The 21,513-nt window shown below is 38.3% G+C and overlaps 1 protein-coding gene across 2 annotated transcripts in view; it reads right to left on the bottom strand.

The window, feature by feature from the left end:
* Positions 1–21,513, bottom strand: part of MCTP2 (multiple C2 and transmembrane domain containing 2) — a 102,559-nt gene that overhangs the window by 25,596 nt on the left and 55,450 nt on the right. For both annotated transcript variants that reach the window (XM_010170170.2, XM_010170171.1), the window contains exons 14-16: positions 20,396–20,497; positions 19,592–19,666; positions 18,684–18,803 (exon numbers count right to left, since the gene is read on the bottom strand). In XM_010170170.2, coding sequence (XP_010168472.1) covers positions 18,684–18,803; positions 19,592–19,666; positions 20,396–20,497 — 297 coding nt within the window. The remainder of the gene's footprint in view (positions 1–18,683; positions 18,804–19,591; positions 19,667–20,395; positions 20,498–21,513) is intronic.

The following is a 21,513-nucleotide window of genomic DNA, read 5'->3' as shown; positions in this document are numbered from 1 at the left end:
TGTCCAAGTTATGTTTTGAACTAAACCAAAACACTGATTTTTATCTGAGACACAAAGACGTGCTCCCCTTTATTTACAGAGCAGAGGAATTACATATTTTTAACTTATCTCTGCGTTATGTAGTCTCAAGTTGCCACGCATGCAAAAACAGAGTCTATAAAAGAGGAGAAATTTCTGCAGCTAAATATTCAGGGACAAACTCTCTGGCTTTTTTTTTTTTTTAAGCTTTCAGTCCCTCTGCCCCAAACAAACTACAGGATATTAGCCAATAACGTAAGATACTGGCTCCCCAAAAGGGCATTCAAATCCCTTAGAGGCAATAAGCCTGTCGACAACAAATTATTTCTGACAGATACTTATTCCTGCCCTTAGAAAGGGAGAGTAAAAGAGTAGAGGAGAGAATGAACACTCACACAGAGCTGGACCTTGGGTCTATATGCGTGTGTGTGTATATATATATATATCTGTATATATGGAGGTAGCTCATCCAGACACAGGCAATATGGATACATGAACACAGTGGTGCTGAACCCACGCTAACACAAAAAAGGGTAGACAGTGTGGGCTCAGCCTGATGGGAACGTAGTAACAAGGCTTTGTTTTTGGGCTGGCTTGTGCATTGAACTAGAGAGAACATTAAAAAAAAAAAAGTATTTAAAATTTCCTTTATAATGACTAATTATGGAAACTAGTCTAATATAGCCCCACTTCAGGGCATGGCAAATAAAGGCAGTCACGTAGCGTGTATTTCCCACTAAAATCCCTCATCCAAAGATACTTTTTTTCTTTTTTAAGAACACATCCTTTTCCAAAGATGCATTCCAGAACTGCTGTTACTAACACTCTCCTTCCTGCATCCATATGATGCTCTCTCACCGTGCCACGCTCAGCTGATAGCACTCCTATGCCACTTCAGAGACACCGAGCTAGAGCTCAAGGAGGGGTCAGTTATGAGCAGAGTCACTCCCTCATTGCAATGCAATAACAAAGAATGTAGCAGGAAGAGAAATTATACTTAAATAAACCGGTGCTGTCAGGAGAAACCTATTTACTTTAGATTCAATTTGCTTTTCACGTCCCCAGCAAAAGAACGCAGAGCATCTCAATGGTGGCATGAAACGTGCGCTGTACTGAACGGCGATGACCAAAATCAGAAATGACCTGAAGGAATAGAGCTCTTTAAATATTTATGCCACATTACAAATTATATCTGCATTGCTTCACATATCAGCGAACAACTTACTAATTTTTTAAGGGTGTACCAAAGGCAAAAAGCTTAGCTCTTCTACACAAGCTCTCTGTTCCAAGGGCAAACAGACACACACAAAAAATCCACCTAAACACCCCAAAGACAAACACAAACTCTCAAACCGTGCCCCAAAATAATTGTCTGTATTACATGCACAACTGCACAGAACTGAGAAGTAGGAATAAAGGATACATTTCTCCAACTTGCTGCCAAGTTGGTACAATTTACCTGATTTTTTTCTTTTTTTTTCTGCTTTGGGTAACAGAAACAACATGGCCACGTTTGCCCACCTCAGTAGTCTCTGTGACACATGCAAAGTCATGTCCTGCTGCCATACCCACGTGTCCCATCCCCACTTGTCCCAATGACAGCTCACTGAGAAAGTGGTCCAGGATGAGGTTAAGGGGGAAAAACCCAAGAGGCCCAACTTGTGCTTGACAATTTATAGTGTGAGGATACAACAAGGAGCAGGAGTGATAGAATAAAACCTTGAAGGAAGGAGGCAGGAGGACAGGAACTATACTCACCCAATTTTAACACCGGTTTGCACATTCAAAAGGAAAAGAAAAAAACTAACATCCCTCACTCCCAACAAAATAAGACATAAAACAACCAACAAACAACTGAAAAAAAAAAAAATCCCTGAAGAACCTACAAAAAAATCTCATATTCTTTAAGTCAATATGTGTTAGGGCCATTTTTATCACTGTCTGGTTTAGACTCTTCAGGGGGATCTCATTTTCTTTGCTGCTGCTAGGAAGTAGAAATTCATTTGTGTTTTAAATTAAAGCTGTGATTCATGTGCAATCACAGGACTCTAAGAAATGGTGCTTTACAAAAAAAGCATGTTATTCTGCAAAAGTTGTAGCAAAATCAGAAGAGTTGACAATATTACAATCTGTTCTCCACCGTCCTCTTGGGACACTGCTGTTGGTAACTTCATCAAGGAAGGCTGAGATACAACACTTAAGTCTGCAAACACTTACAAAATGTCCACACTCTGATCCTGAATTACTTTTATCTCATTAACAGGTTCAATTAATTTATTCTTTATTCATAACAATTCCTGGAATTAGAGATAAACAACAAGAAAATAAAATTAAACCAAGTAAAAAGTGAGGGTTTTCTTTATTTTTATTATTTTTGTTAAATTAATGAGATTAGGCAGCCTAGAAAACATAAAACAAGATCCTTAGAGATCTTTCTTTAATGAGGTGTCAGGGAAGAGCTGCTTGGTTCACATTTATTTCACTGAACTTATCACCTGTTAAGTTTATATGTAAGTTAAGATTTATATATTGCATTCCAGCTCTTTGAAGATTATCTGTCACATCGGTCAGTGTGGATGATAATTTTCAACACAAAAGGGTGTGTGTTTGGGGTTATCGTCTTTGTCCTTTAAGACACATCCTCCAAAGCCCAACAGCCCATCACGAGTCTAACGCGGTGCCTCTACCCACTTTTCCTGTGGCTGCTACTTCTTCTACACCCCTCACCCCAAAAGAGGTTAATCAAAACAAAACCAACCACAACAACACAAGTTTTGGGTTCTATATTTATATACGTTCAACAGCTTTAGAGTAAAAGACTTCAAATCCTTTTAGGCTGCAGACACTGAAGAAATAGCTGTTTGCCAGCATGCTGACTGCTCTAATTTTTCCCTCATGCTTTTATCTAACATATTTTACATTTCCTGTGCCAAGTAAAATACAGTTAAGACCCTCAAGCAATAAAGCTTAAAATTGAAAAAACAGGGGAAAAAAATATTACAACAGTTTTCTATCTTTTGGGGTAATCCACTGGGAATGGGTCAGGGGAATAAATCTGCATGTTATTTCTAAAGGGGTAACTATCACAAAGGCAGTGGGGGAAGGTCCTAAAACAAAGACAGGGTGGCATGCCAAAAAAAAAAAAAAAAAAAAAAAAGTTATTTTATAGTGTCGCTGAATTAAATGGTCATTTTTATCTCTAATGTTTTGGTTTGTTTATCAGCAGGGTCATAGTTTTGGAATTACTCTCATACAGAAATCTATTTGCAGGGAAGACACGCATTATGCAAGTTAAAAGCCTGATCTTATAGTAAATAATTCTTCCAAAAAGTGTCAGAAAAAAATATCTGTGCTATTTAAAAGGAGGCAAAACTGTAGGTTAATTTTATTTATTCTGGATAAGGTGAACACCTTAAAAGGGTCATGAAAAAATTTATCATGAGCTGAGCTGATAAATGTCCACTTACTTTGGAGACATATTTGTTAACATCGTGAGAAACATTAGCAGTGAGGGTCAGATGGTGATGTAACTGCACAGCGAGTGGAAAGAGTATTTGGTGAAAGTGTTCTTTAACTTCGGGCTCTCAACATTGGGTTACAAATGGTAGCAAACGGGAGGCATAAACGATATGTTTAAACTACTTTAATGACTTCCCCCTTCACATTCATAGTGTATATTAGAGCTGAATGAGTAAAGAAAATAGGTTCTCTAATAAAGCAAGTATGTTTAATTATACTTAATTCAGGGTTCAGTGGCAGGAGGACTGCGCATAAGGTTACTTCCCATAGCAGTCTCCAGCTATGGCATTATTAAAAAAAAATAATAATAATTAAATAACCAGGTTGCAGTAAACCTGAATAAATGAGAAATAGATGCTTGTACACATTAACACTGCAAAACTCTTTGGTACCCTCTTTTCTGAAACCTCCAGTTCTAAAGAAATGTTTCCAGACTCAAAGAGAGCAGCAGAAGAAGAAAAAAACAAACACAAAAAAATTCCAGTAAACCCAGATATCACAAAACCAGAAATCTAAAAAACACCCATAAAGCACATATAAAGCAGTAAGATGACATCTTTTCAGGCAAAGAATTTCAGATTATTCTCTTTCCTTATGCTGTACATGGGATTCCCCACCACAGCCCTGTGCCAGAGCCAGGAAGTCTCTTCACCTACTCAAGACCCATTATCCCACAGTCAAGAGGAAAGTAAAAATTGTAACTGAACACCTGAATCAAACCCTGGACACCAAGAACAAAGCGATTACAACACACTTAAACAATTTCAGCAGGTTCAGAATCCGCAGTGTGACAAAATTGCTGCAGTACAGAACAAACACATGAAGATGACTGGGAGACTCACTGCAATTATACCCTAAATATGTTACCATTGTAAGCTAGCAACAACAGCAGTGACAGGAGAAAAACAAAAAAAAAAATCCTAAGTATTGACAGCATGACTATGTAACAGAGATTTTCCACTAGCAGACCTAGAGCATCTTGCTTTCCAAAATAACAAACAACTGAAAGGCATGCCAAAAAAAAAAAAAATAAAAAAAAAAAAAAAAGAAAAAAAAGTAAAAATAAAAAAAGTTGCAAGAGTCTTGTAACTTCAAGCAGCTGTTCAGGTAAAACTAAAGCCAGAAGATTGTTTATTTTAATAAAGCTATTATATGTGCAGCTCCAAATTAGGAATGGCAGGAGACTAGGGGATGCCTAAACCATCACCACCTGTTTGCCCTGAAAATCAATTAAAGTCACACTATCACAGCAATCCCTTCTTAGCTAATAAAAGTTATACAGCTTCAACGTGCGACTTTAGGTGCTTTGTGGGAATGTGCCTGAAATCTAAATCCTTAGTCTCACGTTACTTCGATACTAAACACAACTGTGAGTTAACCACTGTAAAACTTGTCTTTTTGGGGTTAGAGAAAGCGTTAAGGGAAAAAGAGACCCCAAACTGCTGTTTTGATGCAGCGGATTGAACTAACATTCAGTAAATTCTAACAATGCAGCCAAGAACATTACAGAGAGTTTTAAGTAGGAGAAAACTTAAGTCCTTTATGACACATGCCTGTTCAACATATTCTGTGCTGCAGAACAGATCCAACTTTACAAGTTGAAAGCAAGGGCAGTAGAGACATCCCAAGTGTTTTAGTAATTAAACGAATATGCATAATGAACCATATGCCCAAAGGGCCTGTTCTTCATGCGGGCCAGATTTTTGTTTGAATTTTTAATTTTTATATACAGATGAAACATTTCATGTAATATAGCAACAGTGCAAAGGAACATGCTATGCAGGAAGGGAAGGAGGAACTACCCATGTGAGAACGATCAGAATACACTTGATGAATTCTGCTCCTCAATTTCCGATTCAGAGCCAAGAGGGCTTTATAAAAAAAAAAAGAAAAAAAGACAGAAAAAAATTCTTTTCTCCTTTGAACAGCTGTATTAGTCATCTGCTCAGAGTCTAGAAAGGGGGCATTAAATATATGTATATTTATATGGGTCATATTTATACATTTGTATGTGTGAAATAGATTATATACACCAACACATTTAGATGCTGCAAGACTAGCAAACACACAGACAGACACTATCTCAAACGAAAAAGCTTCTGATCCACCAGAAAAAATAACTATAGGATGGAAAATAACTACAGGATGGCTCTAGGTTTGGCAGAACCTGGCATGTTGTGTGAGCTGCAGGGAAAACAGGACACACTCACATCTGTCTGTGAAACAGGAACGGACATTTTTAAAAAGATGGGTTAAATTCCACTCTCGTTACGATAACGCTACCCTACTGTGAATGTGAGGATACCATGGCCTTGTTGCCAATATTAAAACTTCCAAATTCTCTGAGGGTTGAGCTGTGCTTCTCCTTTCTCAGTAACATTCACCCTTTTTCATCTCTTGCTCTTAAAAGTGTTTTTCCGAGCAGAATCAGCATCCTTTGCAAACAGAAGCCGTTATAATAGGTTAGTCTTCTAAACAAGCAACAAAACTTTTTTGGTGCTTCAAACTGATTTTCAAATTGCTAGATGGCACAAGAAAAATCTGACTCTTTTAGGTGGTTCTGATCCATTGAGCAAATTTCTAGTTTACTTCATAAAACCAGTGATGGGCTCAGGTACTTGTCAGTGTGTGCATGCTGCTTAAGCAGCAGAAAAACCTTCCTGCATGAGCTTTAACAGATTTCTGATTTTTTTTTTAATATATATATTCACAAATAGGCTCTGTGAACCAAGAGAAATCAAATCATTATCAGACTTAGTGAGGGAAATGAAAAATTTGGGGTAAATGGCAAAGAGTGCCTCACAGTAGCTCAGCCTTAGCAATGCACTTGGATAAATAAGCAGTACTACATCCAGCAGCAGTGGCTGCTACGTGCACTGACCCTACCGCAGAGATGTGGTGAGGAAGCACCAGCCATGCTCAAAGGGATGCAGAGATAACGTGATGCACTTCAGAATGAAAAGGGTGACTTTTCATCACACTCAGCGAGTTAAAACTTCTGATGAGACTCTGGGAGTTCCCATCAACAACTATAAGTGGCATGGCATTCAAGAGCCATCCTGTCCCCCAAAAAGTATTTAAAAGCTGAAATAACGAAGTTGTTAATGATGGCATTCGTTGCTCTCAGTCCTAATTCAGGGTTCATGCTTTTGACACTGCCTGGTTTATGTGATCTAGTGGTCTCTGTGGAAAGACAGATAAACTTCAACGGCTGTCAGAAGACAAAAATTGACAAGGAGCATCACCTTTCCCGACTGTTTAAATCCTTTAAGGAAGTGTTGGAGCAATTAGAGAGAGAGTCTAATCTTTGCAGAGTGCATTAACACTCTCCGACCTCCCAGACAATAGATCAGACCTCAGACACATAATGCTTCCCTAAGGCTTTTTAACCAGAGCATTTGATCTCATAGTCACTCTGGATGTGTTACTAGAGGTATCAGTGTGTAAGACAGTATTCATTGGGCACTAAAGGACCACTATCTCTGCTAGCATTCATACAACTTTTAAAATAGAAAGCAGGAAAGCCAGTGCAATGTGTGCTGTTACAGAAGTACTACTTCCCAGAGAAAAGAAGGAAAAAAAAAAAGCAATCCAGAGTAGCTCTGCAAAATGTCTTAATTTTTATTAATCTCCCATTTCCCTTCTTCCACCACTGTTTATTTCCCAGCTTTGCTATAGAAATCTATTTTTTAAAAAAAGCACAGATTAGTTTTTTTATTCATAGAAACAGTTATCTGATAATAATTTCAAAATACTTCATTTCTTAACCCCTGTGGAGGGACTCGAGGGAAAGGGAATTAAGAAGACAGGTCTAGTTTATTAAGGAAATTGAAATATATCATTGCAAATAATTTTCCCAAATGTGTACATGAAAATATCTGGGGAAGTTTTCTTAACTGCTAGAACAAGTCATCATCTAATTCCTGAGGGGCATGTTTGGTTTAAAAAAAAAAAAAAAAGAAAGAAAAAAAAAAGAAGAAGCTAACAACACTGTATCAATTATGCATTTCCCATTTAATATTCTAAACATTTTAAGAAAATTTGTTTGGTGCATTTTTTTTAATGAAATTAAACTTCCTTGCCATCGTGTTCTGACAGAGGCCACGTCTGAACTGTTCTCATATGGCCAATGCATAATGGGGTTTTAAAACCAGCTAACTGGATTCCCACCCACTGCTAAATAACGGGTGCTGCAGTCTCACCAAGCAGTGGGTATTTTCCTCCCCATGCTATGTATTTGAGGTACAGTGCTAGCTAACAATACTCCATAGGAATCTATAAATGCTTTGCATTAGCTGCAGGATTTTGTTTTACTTTTCTAAACCTAAAAAAGTGCCTTTTCTGAGGGACCTGCATTACAAATAGTTTTTGCTGCTGTTTAAATGAGTATCTCAAATTTGTCTAGCCAAGTGCATCACAAATGACAAAAAGGTCACCTATACCTAGTATATTTAAAAACAAACAAGCCGTCAAAGGGTAATGCAGTTATTTCTAATCTGAACAAACAATAGACTACATCTAATGAAAGTTGACAATTGGCTTTGATACAGAGCTGTGCAGCTCCTCTCTTCCATTAAAGGATGAAAGCTGAAGGAAAGTACAGAAGACAGCGAGTTCTCCCCAAAAGCAAGTAGAAAGTTTTAAACCTGAGCTAGGAGAGTAAATAAAGGCTGGTTTAGTGGAGACTTCTGCTCACATATAACACTCACCTTTCAGTAAACATGCTGACTTTACATAGGTAATGTTAAGGCTAAAATAAATCAGCATATTAGACTAGGACAAAGCACTACATGATTTACAGATTTATTAACACTTCTCAAAAATCACAGTACTGCCTTTAAAACAAACAAACAAAAAACCCACCTGAAACCAAGCTAAGCTTGACTGCAGTGTGGATGTCACAATTAAGATTAACAGATTTAATTTTCATGAAGTGGTGGGGGAAGTGATCAAAACTCTATTGATGCTACTGGTAGCAGTGTAATACTTTACTGTGGCAGTAGTTAAATTTATTAATAATTAATAGCACAGATTTTTTTAAAAAAAATCCAATTTCTGGATATTACAGTCATCCCATTGCTCCAGGTTTATTTCTGAATGAATGCTAAAAAAAAAAAAAAAAAAAATTGGAATGGACATATTCTGATTTAGAGTATTTTTATTGCTATCCTTAAACAACCTGAGAACTTCCTGGTTGCTTAAGATTAACCTCTAAGTCAAAGCACATCTTAGTTGCTAGTGAAGAAAAGCAAAACTAAGAGAGAACAGGCTTTTAAAAAATATATTTGCTCTGTAGCTTCCATACTAACCCCCTTTTATTTCAGATCTTGTAAAGGATCCAACACTTTCTTATTAAAAAAAAAAAAACAAAGAGGCAAAAAAGCCGCACAAGAAGTAAAATGCTTTAAGAGAAACCCCTCAAGGTGCATCTGTCTCCACCATAAAACCAAAACGTTGCATTACCTTCAAACAGGAAATTTCTTCCAGTTGTCAAGATTTCTGCAACTAGTGTTAGATTAGCACTGAGAGAACGGGTGAATTAAATTAAAAAATAAAATAGTTCAAGCAAAAGAAAGAAAACCTGCCAGAAAAATCTGACAAAAGCCTGAATGCTAGAGCTGTCTCATTCATGAGGGTCCATCGCCACCTACAGGTTTTTACTCCTATTCACACAAGATTTGCCCCAAAATGAGGATGGAGATTTTTAACTGATGTTAAAGAACATAAGTTTCCTGAAGTTAATGGAGTTACAGTAATTTAAAACACTTACAGACATGTCTGTACTTTTAGGGTTGCTCCACGAACGACAAGGGAGATAACAGTCAACATCTACAATATTCCTGTAAAACTAAGTGCTTTAAAGTACTTTCTAAAAGGTGCCAGGTGAAAGTGATATGAACAATGAGACAAAATCAAGCAGATCCTGACTGAAAGAAAATCAATACACTTGGGGTTCTGCAGAAAAAAAGCACACACTAAGAAAGTAAAATAATTTTTACTTTTAATAACAATTTAACTTCTTAATATATAATTTTTTCATAATAGATACTATGGGTTTCCTACCTTTTGTTTTTTTGTTGTTTGGGCTGAGCTGCCTACCTTTTTCCAAACACCTTGCATAGTACAAGCCCAAGTCAAACTTTGTCAATTCTACACATAAACTTCTCAAATTCTGGTATTTCCAATCGTGGTGGGTAAGTAGCTTGTCTCTCACGCTCCTGTTTGATGAGTCTCACACAGATGCAGCATTCATTAAACGTGGAATATTAATTTCATCTTTGTTTGTGCAATTTCTCATCTGTGAATAAAGTGAATTTTCAGGAAAGGCACCAGCTAAATTGGGAAAATAAAAGTGACTGGATCCTGATATGGAATATTGTCTCTTTAGGACTAGATAGGCTAGTAAATGGTTACAAATAAATTCCTATTGTTTTTCAACCTACCAGTCAATTGATAAGAATTACAAATCACTGCTTTCTCACAAATTCAGAAGATGCTCAAGACATTTAATCTGAAGTTCCTCTAAAGAATCTACAACTGCAAAAATAAAGACATCAAAAGAGGAAAAAAAAAAAAAAAAGCCAGCTTTCAGGCAGCGTGCACTTCAGTCTTTCCCATATTTTTTTGTAGCAAATTCCTAACATCAGGATGTAGATTTGTAAGGTAACAGTAAAACTCATGAGCTAAATTCACCTTTGGCTTATACAAGTTTCGCAATTCCATTGAGAGTAAAGGAACCAGTGCTGCCTTCGTGGATAGTGAATTTGATCTTTTATAAACAGTTAAATAATAGTCAAAGACAAAAAACATAATTAAATGCTAATCTGTGATTAGTCTCACAGCTAAGAGAACACAGCATATCTGCTAACCACATATCTGTGGTTAGAAACAGGAGTTCAGCAATGTTAAATATACAAATAAAACCAGCAACAGGCATGAGGACCATTTTACCCTGCCAGGCAAGGGAAAATAAATACAAGTTATTAAAAAATAAATAGAAAAATGTACAAAACAGCGTAAGATCAACAATAATCTCTTACGAAAATTCAGAACTTCAAAAGATAGAAGATGTTATATATTAAGAGGGGGAGGGGTGGGGGGTAAGAAGAGGCTTCATAAATCAAACAGCTAAAGTACAAAACAATATAGCAAACTCCAGCCAGACCACAAAGAGGGTTTGCTCTTCATAAACATCAGATCAGGCAGCTAAAATTATTACCAAAGCTCTCTTGTAACTGTCACCTGTGGTGGGTATAATTACAGGCTACTGCTGCAAGCACGCCCACGTCATATGGCAATAAAAGGACCTACAGCTTGCCAAGACCAGGCAGACAATGGAGAACATACACCACCTGACGAGAGCCCAAAAAGATCAGCCAGGGAGACTAATAAAAATGACAGCTTAGAAACAAATGATAAAGCTTCAAACCCAAAAAAAAAAAAAAAAAAAAAAAAAAAAAAAAAAAAAAGGCAAAAAAAAGCGATATCAAATTAGCTGGAAATGTAACCACTGAGCAGAGTTCTCCAACAGGTCACAACTCGAGCAGAAAGGCAGTCAGAGCTGTTTGCCGATGCATTCAGTTCAGGTTTTAGCTACAAACAGCTCTTTTTCATTAGGGTGCGGGTTTTTTTTTGCTTGTTTGTAGGGTTTTTTGTGGGGGGGGTTTTGTTGTTTTGGGTTTTTTTTTTAATTAGATAAAATGTTTGTACATTTGGGTTTGGCTTTGTGACCTGTCATTAGATAGCCAAGCAGATAAAAAACTCAGTATTTCTCTCCCGTTCTGGAGACAGACAGCTAGATAGATATGTGTATCTATACAGGCACCTTCAAGGGCTACATCTATATACCATAATAAAGCTGAATTTCTTTCTCATTGCCTTAATTCTTTACTAAATACCCACATACACTTTCCTGCTCACCAGCCGTACAGAGGCTTATCCTCCAAGCAGAACTGGGCTTTACCTGAATATAAAGTTTAACATACACAACCAACATATTAAAAGACTTTATCATCAATTAAAACCAACATAATGCAATTAAAGAGTGAGAGGCAGGGATTTGGGTCTTTCTCATTACCAGGGTTGAGGGAATTGTTCCTGTGTGCTGCATGCAAGTTTTGAGTACACGACACAGAAAGCACTACTATTGCTCAATAATATAAGCACAACATAGACTTAATTGAAGAGGAAGCTCCCCAAAAGCAAGGGACTCCCTATACAGGGGAAGTGACTTGTTAAAGACACCCATAGGAAATGAGTATTACTCCTCAGATGCAAAATATGGTTTTATTTTTATTTTGGAAAAAATCACTGGTAAAAAGCAAATCCCCTAAACCCCTGAGCTGGCAACAGAAGACCATCTATCCTTTTTAAAGTTAAAAAAGGATATTTGTACTGGTCTCTGCCCAGCTCCAGCTCACCCCAACTCCGAAGCTTTAAACTTTGCTTTTTAAAATCTTGTTTATCGTGTTGTCAAGCTTCTAAGTGGTTATTTCCTTATTAACCTTGTCCTTGTTTGTTCTTGCATTTTTTAAAGAGCTGGAAATAACATGTGTTTACTTTGCTGTGTGTCTCTCAGCATCATCAATATCACTGTTGCTATTCCAGGAATTTTAACTGCTGCAGCAAAGCAAAGCCCGAGTTCTCAAGCTTAAATCATATTCCCTTCAACCACAGAAGAATAATACTGGAAATGTAAAAATTGCTGGGAGAAGGGTAAAACCACCTCCTTTAATTGTCTAGAGGAGCCTGTTTCTCATCCGAACAGTCACTTGCATGTGTCAGGTAACATGCTCCTAACGGCTTTGTGTGCAGAAATGGTGAATTTTCACAGGCACTGCCATGAGCAGCGTGGAAGAAGCGGGATGTAAAGGTTTCCTCCGTCATTAAGAAAATGCTTTTACTGGGATATAACAGCTTGAAATAAAAACATACCTCTCATCCAGCCTTTTCATTGGAGGTCGAGAGAATAATTTTAAAAGATGTGCCATTGCCAGGGATTTACAGTTTTGGAAAGAGGGGAGGAAATGTTAGGGGATCTGAAGAATTACTTACTAGGTCAAATTCCTGAATCGCTGCCTTTCGCTGCTCCTCCAGCACTACTTCTAGCTTTAAATCTGAACAAATTTTTGTACCAGAGTCTTATTTTACAGCTCCCCTATTTACATAAGAACTGCACTCGTTCCTTTGCCGACTGCTTCTTTAAAACTAGCAAAACACAAGCTGCAAATGGACTGAAAAAGCCCTCAGCAAAAGCTCTACAGTAAAGCGGAAGACCATCTCTTTTGCATTAATACTTTTTTTTCCCTTCTTTTTTTCCAAGCTTTTTCTTTTTCCAAGTTCCCTATTCAGCGTTTGAAGAATACTCATTCTTCTCTCTTTAGGATTACATCTATTCATATTATTTAGCTTTTTAATGTGGAGACATTTTAATCTACCATTACTTTAATGCTGTTCCCAAATAGTTTGGGAACAATGATTTATATTTCGTCTTCAGCTGTGAGGATGAAAAAAAAAAAAAAAAGGGAGGGGAAAAAAGACTATACCCTTTTCATCAGTTACACATGTAGTCATGGCAGGGTGGTTTGTGCTTTGTATCAGGAAACTGCTTGTTCAAAATCTGTGGACACTTCATGGGGAAAATAAGAAAGATTTTAGGGAAGCTCATATGAAAGCACAACTTCCTTCCTCATCCTCCAGAAAAGTTAATTATTACCATTAACTGGTAAATCACGAGTAAAGTCTCAGTGAAAATGATCCTCTAGCGTCTGCTTGGTTGGCCAGTGGTTGAAGAGATGCTTGTTGACTCGGTTTCTATCCTAAGTTGTTTGAATTTCATAGCTATTACTGGTCTCTCTTCTCCATAGATTCCTCATGTTCCCTGTTAAACTTTTGTCCCCTAAATTCCCTTTATTGATCAATAACTCCCCTCCCACCAAGGGGGAGGAAAAAAAAATCATTTTGTGCTACAAAACAATGCATGACTTAAATTGGATGTTTTACTTGAATATTGTTGTCATGTCTAGAGTTGAATTATGCTTAGTACAAACAGGACTGGAACATTTTGTGTTTTGCTTGGGAAAATCTAACCGTAACATGCAGGAGGCACTTGTCCACATGCAGAATGAAAGACTTTACCCCAAGTAAACTCCAGAAGGCTTAGATTTGGAGTTAACAAACACCTTTCCTGAGGGAAAAGAACATTTCCCTCTTACTGCTATGCAATTAGCAATTTTAGAGGACACTGTCAACAAGCTAATATCCTTTTGCCTGGAGGTCATCAGTATAAATAGAGCCCAGCTCAACAGGGATTAAATATTGGTCATATCTAACAAGATGGTTGGTGTCTCCTCTATGAGATGAGTTTAACTGGGCTCAGATCCAGCTCCTATATTGCAAGCTTAATTGGCAGCATGTTAAACGGCATACTCAGCAGAGATGCCCAAAAGTTCATGGGCTGCACAGTCTAAACTGTCTCTCTGCTGCTATCCCAGATTAGACTGAAGCAAATTGGCACAGTAATGCATATCGTGCAGCCTCACTCAGCTTGTCCTGTGACTCCTCAGGCTTCCAGTTCCCGCAGCCCAAGAGGCCAGTGCCAAAACATGGGGCAGCCTCCAGCCCAGCTCTCTCTGGATTTAAAAAGCTTTGGAGATCTTAATGGAGAAGGGTGCCAAAATCTCCCCTCTGCAGCAAGGAGCTCAAATGCTTAACTTTGGGTTTCCTGCTGCATCCACAACCCCCAGAAGCTCTGCTGGGTATCCACAACCTCCATGGCTTCCCTACTCTTGCATCAGCTGGCTTTTTGGGAAGCCCAAATTGCTCCAAAATGATCCCACGCCTGTCATTCCCCCAGCTGCCCACCATTAAATAGCTGCAGTCACTTTAACCAGAAACTCCGCATTTCAAACACCTTACGTTGCATCACCACACATTCCTTCCTTTCCTCCCACTACAAACCCATCATAAAATAATTATCAGACACACTGCAATGTCACTGCAAAATAAATAAATACTGTTTATGCGTGATGCATTCGTTCTCTGGCTGGCCCAGGCTGCCAGCTCAGGCTGAGCCTGAAAAATAGCTCCCACCTGTACCCATCCTGGCAGCAACTTTGATTAGCAAGAAGCCTAAACCTGATATAGTGGGACATGCTGCCAGTAAAAATGAAGTATGTTGGCATGGGTGAGTGTGCAGGGACCCTGAAGCAAATCAGCAGCGAGCGCTGCCAGTCACAGCAGAGGTGCGATGGTGGCTGGTTTCCCATCGTTTGCCTGATCCTGTCAATGTCTCTTGCAACTATCATGCAAACTTTAAAAAAAAATATATGATAGTAAAAATTCCAGTCAATAGATCCTTTTAATTTGCACCAGATTATATTTTTTTTTAATGCAATTACTGTAATTTCATTAAATGACATAATTACCATTACTGCAGAGAAAACTGTCAATAGAAGGTGTAATTATGTTGTATAAAATCACAAGCACAATGTGCAATGATGCATTAATTCCTCAGGAAAATAATTCTGTGACTAAAATTAACTTTTAAAATATTTTTAAAATACATATTGTACAGTAAGAATGATTCAGTTACTATAGACTTAACTTCCACGACCAGGGAAGAAAGGGGAGCAGAGCAGGCAGGGAGTGTTTGGATGTGGAAGGAAGGAAGGACCAGGAATTTGTTTTGAAAGTGCACCAGAAATGTAAGAACACGAGTTTTCATATGTGTGAGTGGGGAAAAACAAACAGCTTTTAATCACACAGAAATACAAGATGATCTGTGAGCAGACATTCCCCGAGGCACATTTCACTCCAGCTTTTTGGACACCAGTAACGCAACATGGAAGTGATGTCTCAATGGAGAAAGGTATGACAAGAGGAAGGAGTGATGAGGACCAGGTTAAAAACACAACAGTCACCCTGGAAACTGGGAACAAATTGTCCAGGGTAGGACATGAAGAGTGTCGGGTACATGAGAAGAACTATACAGGGACATACTAGAGTACGTCTGAGGGTGTCTTCAAAATATAGCCCTTTTTGAGAGGCATTTTTCAGTCAAAACACAACATACTGGGTTGAATACAGAGATAACTACAGCAAAATTAAATAAACAGTAAAATGCCTGAAGAGCTTTTCGGTCTTAAAAAGAAAAAACAAACAAAAAAACAAACAAAAGAACAACCCAAAACCAAATCCCCCCAAATCCTGAATTGATGGAGAAGAACAGACAAAGTCTTTTAAGATCTCTCCTGGTACAGGTACACTATTAACTACAGGCAACATTTTCCACATGTGAGAATATTCCTGATGTTCCCAGGCACACACAAACATGTGTGTCCATTTTCACATTCTATTTCACACCAGACCAACAGTGAAATGTACACTATAAAGAATCCAGAAAACCTACCTGTGCCTCTTTCCTCCAACCCAGGATTTTTTTTTTCTAGAATTTGTGTAACACAATTTGCATCAAACCCTTTGTGCACAAGACAAATATCACCAAATGCAAAATTTTGCTTTTTACCTCAGCTCCCTTTCAAGTCTCTTTCCAAAACCTTTAAGCTTGAAAAACTTCTGATTTTACTTGTGCCTTAGCAGGCCTGATCAGTGCTCTCTGTGCCTATACAATCAACTCAGACTAAAAATCATCAGATTAAAAATCACAGAATGCTGATGAAAAATATTATTTCATTTTTACAGCACAAAGAAACCTGATCTACTCACATGTTCTTGGATTCTCTCCTCTCACTATTACAAACTAATAAATTTAGCTTGGGATGATGTATCTTATAAATGAGAAAACATAGTGATAGCATTTTTCTCATTCACTTATGTCCTGCCTGTGCTGTCCTCTGCTTCCTCCCTCTTTATCTGTTCCTTCTTGTCTTGTGCACCCAGAAGTAGCAGCTAATGTCCTTGTCACACAGGAGAGCTCTCAGCACTAATGGGGAGGGAGGTGTGCAGTAATGAAGACTAACCCAGGAAGGTGTAAGGTACCACATCCTTGCCTGCTGCCATGATCTGATGATCTCACAAATATTTTCTCTCTGGCAGTGGTTTTTGTCTGATTGCTTAAGAAAACAAGGTTCACATGGTAATACGGTCTGCTTATCTTTCTCCTCCCTCCCATTATTCCTCCTTGGAGGAAGGAACATGGGATACCCATAGAGGGAAACCAAGGGCAATACATCAGGGAGAGGGGTCCTAAGGACCATCCAATCTCTGGGATTATCACAGTGAAGGTAAGTGGAATGTGTAGAGTCTGGCTGCCACTGAAGCTACCATGAACCCAGCTGAAAAATGGGTGAGAAACTTTGTGCATCTTCCTCACCTCTGGTGTTCAGTGTCAGCCACAAGTTGGTCATTAACAAGGACAAATTTGGTGCAAACTAAAACAATCCAAAGCCAGGTACTGAAGGTATATAGATGTTGCTTGCTGGGAAATGATAATTTTTTAAAATGTGATATTTGGTACATCTTTTACTTAATCTGTTAAGAGTGGATTTTACATACAGACTGGGGCAGGGACGGATGCTGCACCTACCACACTGTGTGCCTATCTTCAATACTATGAACACACACGCTGGAAATAGTGAGAGAGTGAGAGATATATAATTAGCACTTCATTTTCAGTGCCAGAGCTGAATTATTTTCATGCGGAAAAAAATCAGATAGATTTTGGTTTGTAGAAGAAACCTGCAGTATTTATTCTTAGAATCATGTATTTTTATTCCTTTCCCATTACCCACTTTCCTTCAGGAAACCAGGAGTATTATGGTATTCTATAACTCGTAACCTGCTCATCCTCCTTTTCACTAAGAATCAGTTCCTTTTTCTGTAGACCCACTTTCCCACCTTCTTATTTTTCTGCCTCTCCACTACTTCCAAACTTTTCCTAAGTCTAGAAAACTGAACTTCACAGCTGTAAATTCACAAATATTTTGGTGCAAAATCTTTTACGAGTAAGTCTCTTAAATACATGCTTAGACTTTTGCTGTACAGTGATGGTAGGACAACAGCACTGGGATTTTATGTATGTCCCTCCCTTTCCAGACCCAGTGTGCATAACCAAGTGGTCAGGGATGGTCCACTTTAGTCATCTGTAGCAAATACACAGAAGTGTTTTCCTCAGAAGAACCTTTAAGTGACTTATAATCCACAGACGGTAAAAAGGGAAGAAAATCTTGGAGATGTGGCTGTTATATTGCTTCATGAACGTTCAACTCAAACTTTCTTTCTGCATGCTGGACCAACACAAAACAATTTTGCAACCTTTAATGGCATGCCAAACATTTCAAGCATGAAGAAAATGTCGCACCGCAGAATAAAAAGCAGGCAAAACCTTTTTGTGCTTCTTGAGTGGATTATGAGAAAACTGTAAATGGGGTGTTTACTACCAAGAGGAAAAAGGAGAGAGCTGAAAAGTGGGATAGGCAGGTGGAGAACTTGGCTTTCTGTTTGCAGAGCACAGCAGAACTCACTGACCAACCTTTTTTTTTTTTTTTTTTTTTAAAGCAACATATTATTACCATCAAAAGAACATGTTTGCAACAGGCGATGTCAACAGAGCTACTCATGTGCCACCGGGACATGGCCATAGCAGGCATGGATAACCTCCAGTGAAGTGTCACCTCATTGCCATGGAAATGGGACAAGACCCATAAGCTCACTGCATCACCCAAATCAAAGACATCTCCCTGCATCACCTTCTTGGCCACCACCTTCTTCCTTTCCTACCACTCAGTTGCCATGTTTGTTTTTGTTTTGTTTTGTTTTTAAAAACCAAAACAAACAAACAAACAAACAAAAAACACAAAAAAACCCCACAGAGTCACCATGCAGTCACAGCCTTTTACGTGGTGGCATCACCCACCACGGACATAGGCATCCTCAGTGCTTGGTGCAGGCTGGTGAACACCTCTGCACCAAGCAAAGAAACGCTGTTCCTGAAGATCTAATTTCCATCCCCACCAGGCCCAATGTGGCCCAAGCTGCCTTGAAATCCACAGCCCTGCAGCCATGAAGCTACAAAATACCAATAACAGCAAACGATAAAGGGCTTTACGATGGTGGAGAGGAAGGCATGGTAACACTCGAGATCTTTATCGCTTCACCTCATGCAATAAAAGAAGAAATCCACTTACCACAAATGCTATCACGCTCTTTACCGTGGACTCCCAGAGAAAGCAGCTCCGAAGGAATTGTATTGTATTCCATATTGCCATGGTGATTTTTTTCACGCGATCAACATTTCTTGATAAGATCTGATAAATATTGAGTGGGAGGAGGGGAGGAGAAGAGGAGTTTAATCAGACGCTCCAATATCCTACTATTGCTTCAGAAACAGGGATAATTTAAGCTACAAATGCATGCCAGGGCACATATTACACATAAAGCCTCAATTGCAGAGACACACTCCAGCTCCTGTCTGCTTTGTGATTACACCCAAACCTTCCAGATTTTCCTCATCCCTTAAAAAACAAAACAAACCAAAAACAACCCCCATGTTTTGATGCCAAAACTAAATAAAACAGTAACACAAACCTACCTTTATTCCCCTTCAATTCTCAAAATATAGCAATGTCTCAGGAAAAGGGCCAGAAAAATGTAATTAAAACACTTAATCTCTTCTCTATGTGTTTTGGATTAGTCCATAGAAATAAATAGGGAAATTTAGCCTCACTATAGAGCACCTTTATTTAAAAAAAGGATGATAGCCATTGTTCTAAAATCCTATAGACTTTTTAAATGACTAATTTAGACCTGGTTTCTTTCTTCCCATATGGAATAAGGCTCCTGTTAAGCTTTAGCTGCTGTGAACTATGCAACATCCACAGCTATCATTCTCCCTACTCTGAAGCACAAAGCAGAACTAGATCAGAAGGCAATTTCATGTTAACACAAACAAACCTTTTAATATCTACAGAAAGAGGCAGAATTTACACTTGTTCGGTATTTTATGCATAAATAGGTTTTGTCCTTGCAACCATACTACAGCAATTCAAATCTTTCAAAAACAGATGCGAGAGCTTAGGCCAGACACAATTTTCACCTTTTTAGAAAACTTGCGGTTCTCCTCAGTAAAGCGTTTTTCTCGGGGCTTGAATGTTCTAATACTTGCTTTTACCTAAAACAAAATAAAAATTGAAGATATGGAGTTTTAAGTTCATTATTTCAACTTTCTATTACCAGCACAGTTGATTAGGCATTTCAGGATCTTGCAATCTTTTCAGCCTCTATGTGACCTAGGAGGAGCTGCTAGGAAAAATGTGGATGAGTTAAATTGGGCAAGGCTGGACTCACTTCAGCAAGAGCAGAGCTGTGGTGCAGCCCACAATGGCCTTAATAAATAGGATTTAACTCAGGAAAAAGCTGTAGGGCATAAACAATTGAGGCTGACTCAGTCACTTAAAAACTAAGTGCACCACGTACATGCCTCATTAATTTTCCCGTCAACACCCTGCAAAGAGAACATCGTGGGTCAGCTTTTTGGGGAGAAAGTAGGTGTTAAAAAGTAATGTATAATAATCTAAACATTAAGCCCTTTTTTTGGCTGTTGCAAATGAAACAGTGGCGCACAGTAATCGGCACCTCCTTCCTAAGGTGTGTGTGGTCACTTGTCAATCCAAAAATGCCTCTCCATGGTCCCATCCACCTGGATCAGCCATCACAGAGCTATGATGCCCCAATACTTCTTCATTCATGACGTGAAACATCCCTCCACTGCCAGATGCAACCAGGTCGGGACTTTTCCTGCTTGACTCTTGGCTTTTACAGGATCACCCTACAGCCTGTCCTTGCAGATTCACACATTTCTCACACCAGCGATAAGCAAAGAGAAAATATTTCAACTTACAGGATTAAATAGGACATCCAGCTCCAAGTAAATTACTCCTTTTGAAGCACGCTCCAAGTCTTTATTCTTCAGCGTGTAACAACTTTGTTTACCATTTTTAATCTATTGGGGGGGGAAGAAAAAGCATCAATATTTTCCCAGCTGTAATTCACAATAGAATTGGAAGACACTACAGACCAATAAATAAATAAATTTCAAGCACACACACACACAAAAAACCCCTCTCCTCAAACCTTGATAATATACTTGGAGCCTGAAATACAAAATGACCGTTAGATTAGAGACCTATAAAATTGCAGATTAAATCTCTTATGGTCCAACTTTAATTTACAGACCTTGTAGTTTATAGTAGAGCAGCACACGCAATAACCAGCCTGAAAATTCTGCCCTGGAAGCCAGTGAGTTGATGGGAAGTAATCAGCCTCTGTTACTACAGGTTTAAAATAGGATTTTTCTTCCAAAGTTCAGAAAAAGAGGCACAAACAACTTACCTACCTATTGCACACTCCGGTATACAAACCCACTTCTTAATGTTTAGTTTATTGCAAGGTTGTCAAACTATTACCCAGGAAACAAATGCAATCCAAAGAAATTAATCAGCTTAAGTAGAGCGAATGCTAATGTAACAAATGTTCAAAATTAACTAATTCATGTAAAAGACTTCTCCCTCCACCCCATCCCTGTATTTCAATACCATTTCTATGTTCTAATCCACCGGTTGGCCCTATTGCACTAAACATCTATTAAAAAAAAAAAAAATAACCAACCAAAAAAACCTCCCTGACCATTTTGTAAACTATTTGGCTCAAATCAAAAGCATTCTCTCTTCAAAAAGTGATGGCAGAAATGTATTTATTATACACAGTAGGATATGTATTGATTAAACATTTGGCTTTTTAGGAAGCAGACCAGTTAATTCTAAACAGCAGTAACATAAAAAACTGCAGCTTACCAAAAAGCTACATTCAGGGACTGTAATGATCAAAGATTAAAGATAACAGAGGAAATTTGGGGGCATGAAATTGCAACCATATTTAAAACGGCTATTGCTGCTCTGGCATTTAGAAGAGGTACTCATATAAACCATAGCAGAAATGAGTAAAGGGGGGCGGGGGGGG

The sequence above is a fragment of the Antrostomus carolinensis genome, unplaced genomic scaffold (genome assembly GCF_000700745.2).
Source record: "Antrostomus carolinensis isolate BGI_N321 unplaced genomic scaffold, ASM70074v2 scaffold796, whole genome shotgun sequence".
Lineage (NCBI taxonomy): Eukaryota > Metazoa > Chordata > Aves > Caprimulgiformes > Caprimulgidae > Antrostomus > Antrostomus carolinensis.
The sequence above is the reverse complement of the archived record's forward strand: the minus strand, read 5'-3'. Positions and strand labels throughout refer to the sequence as shown.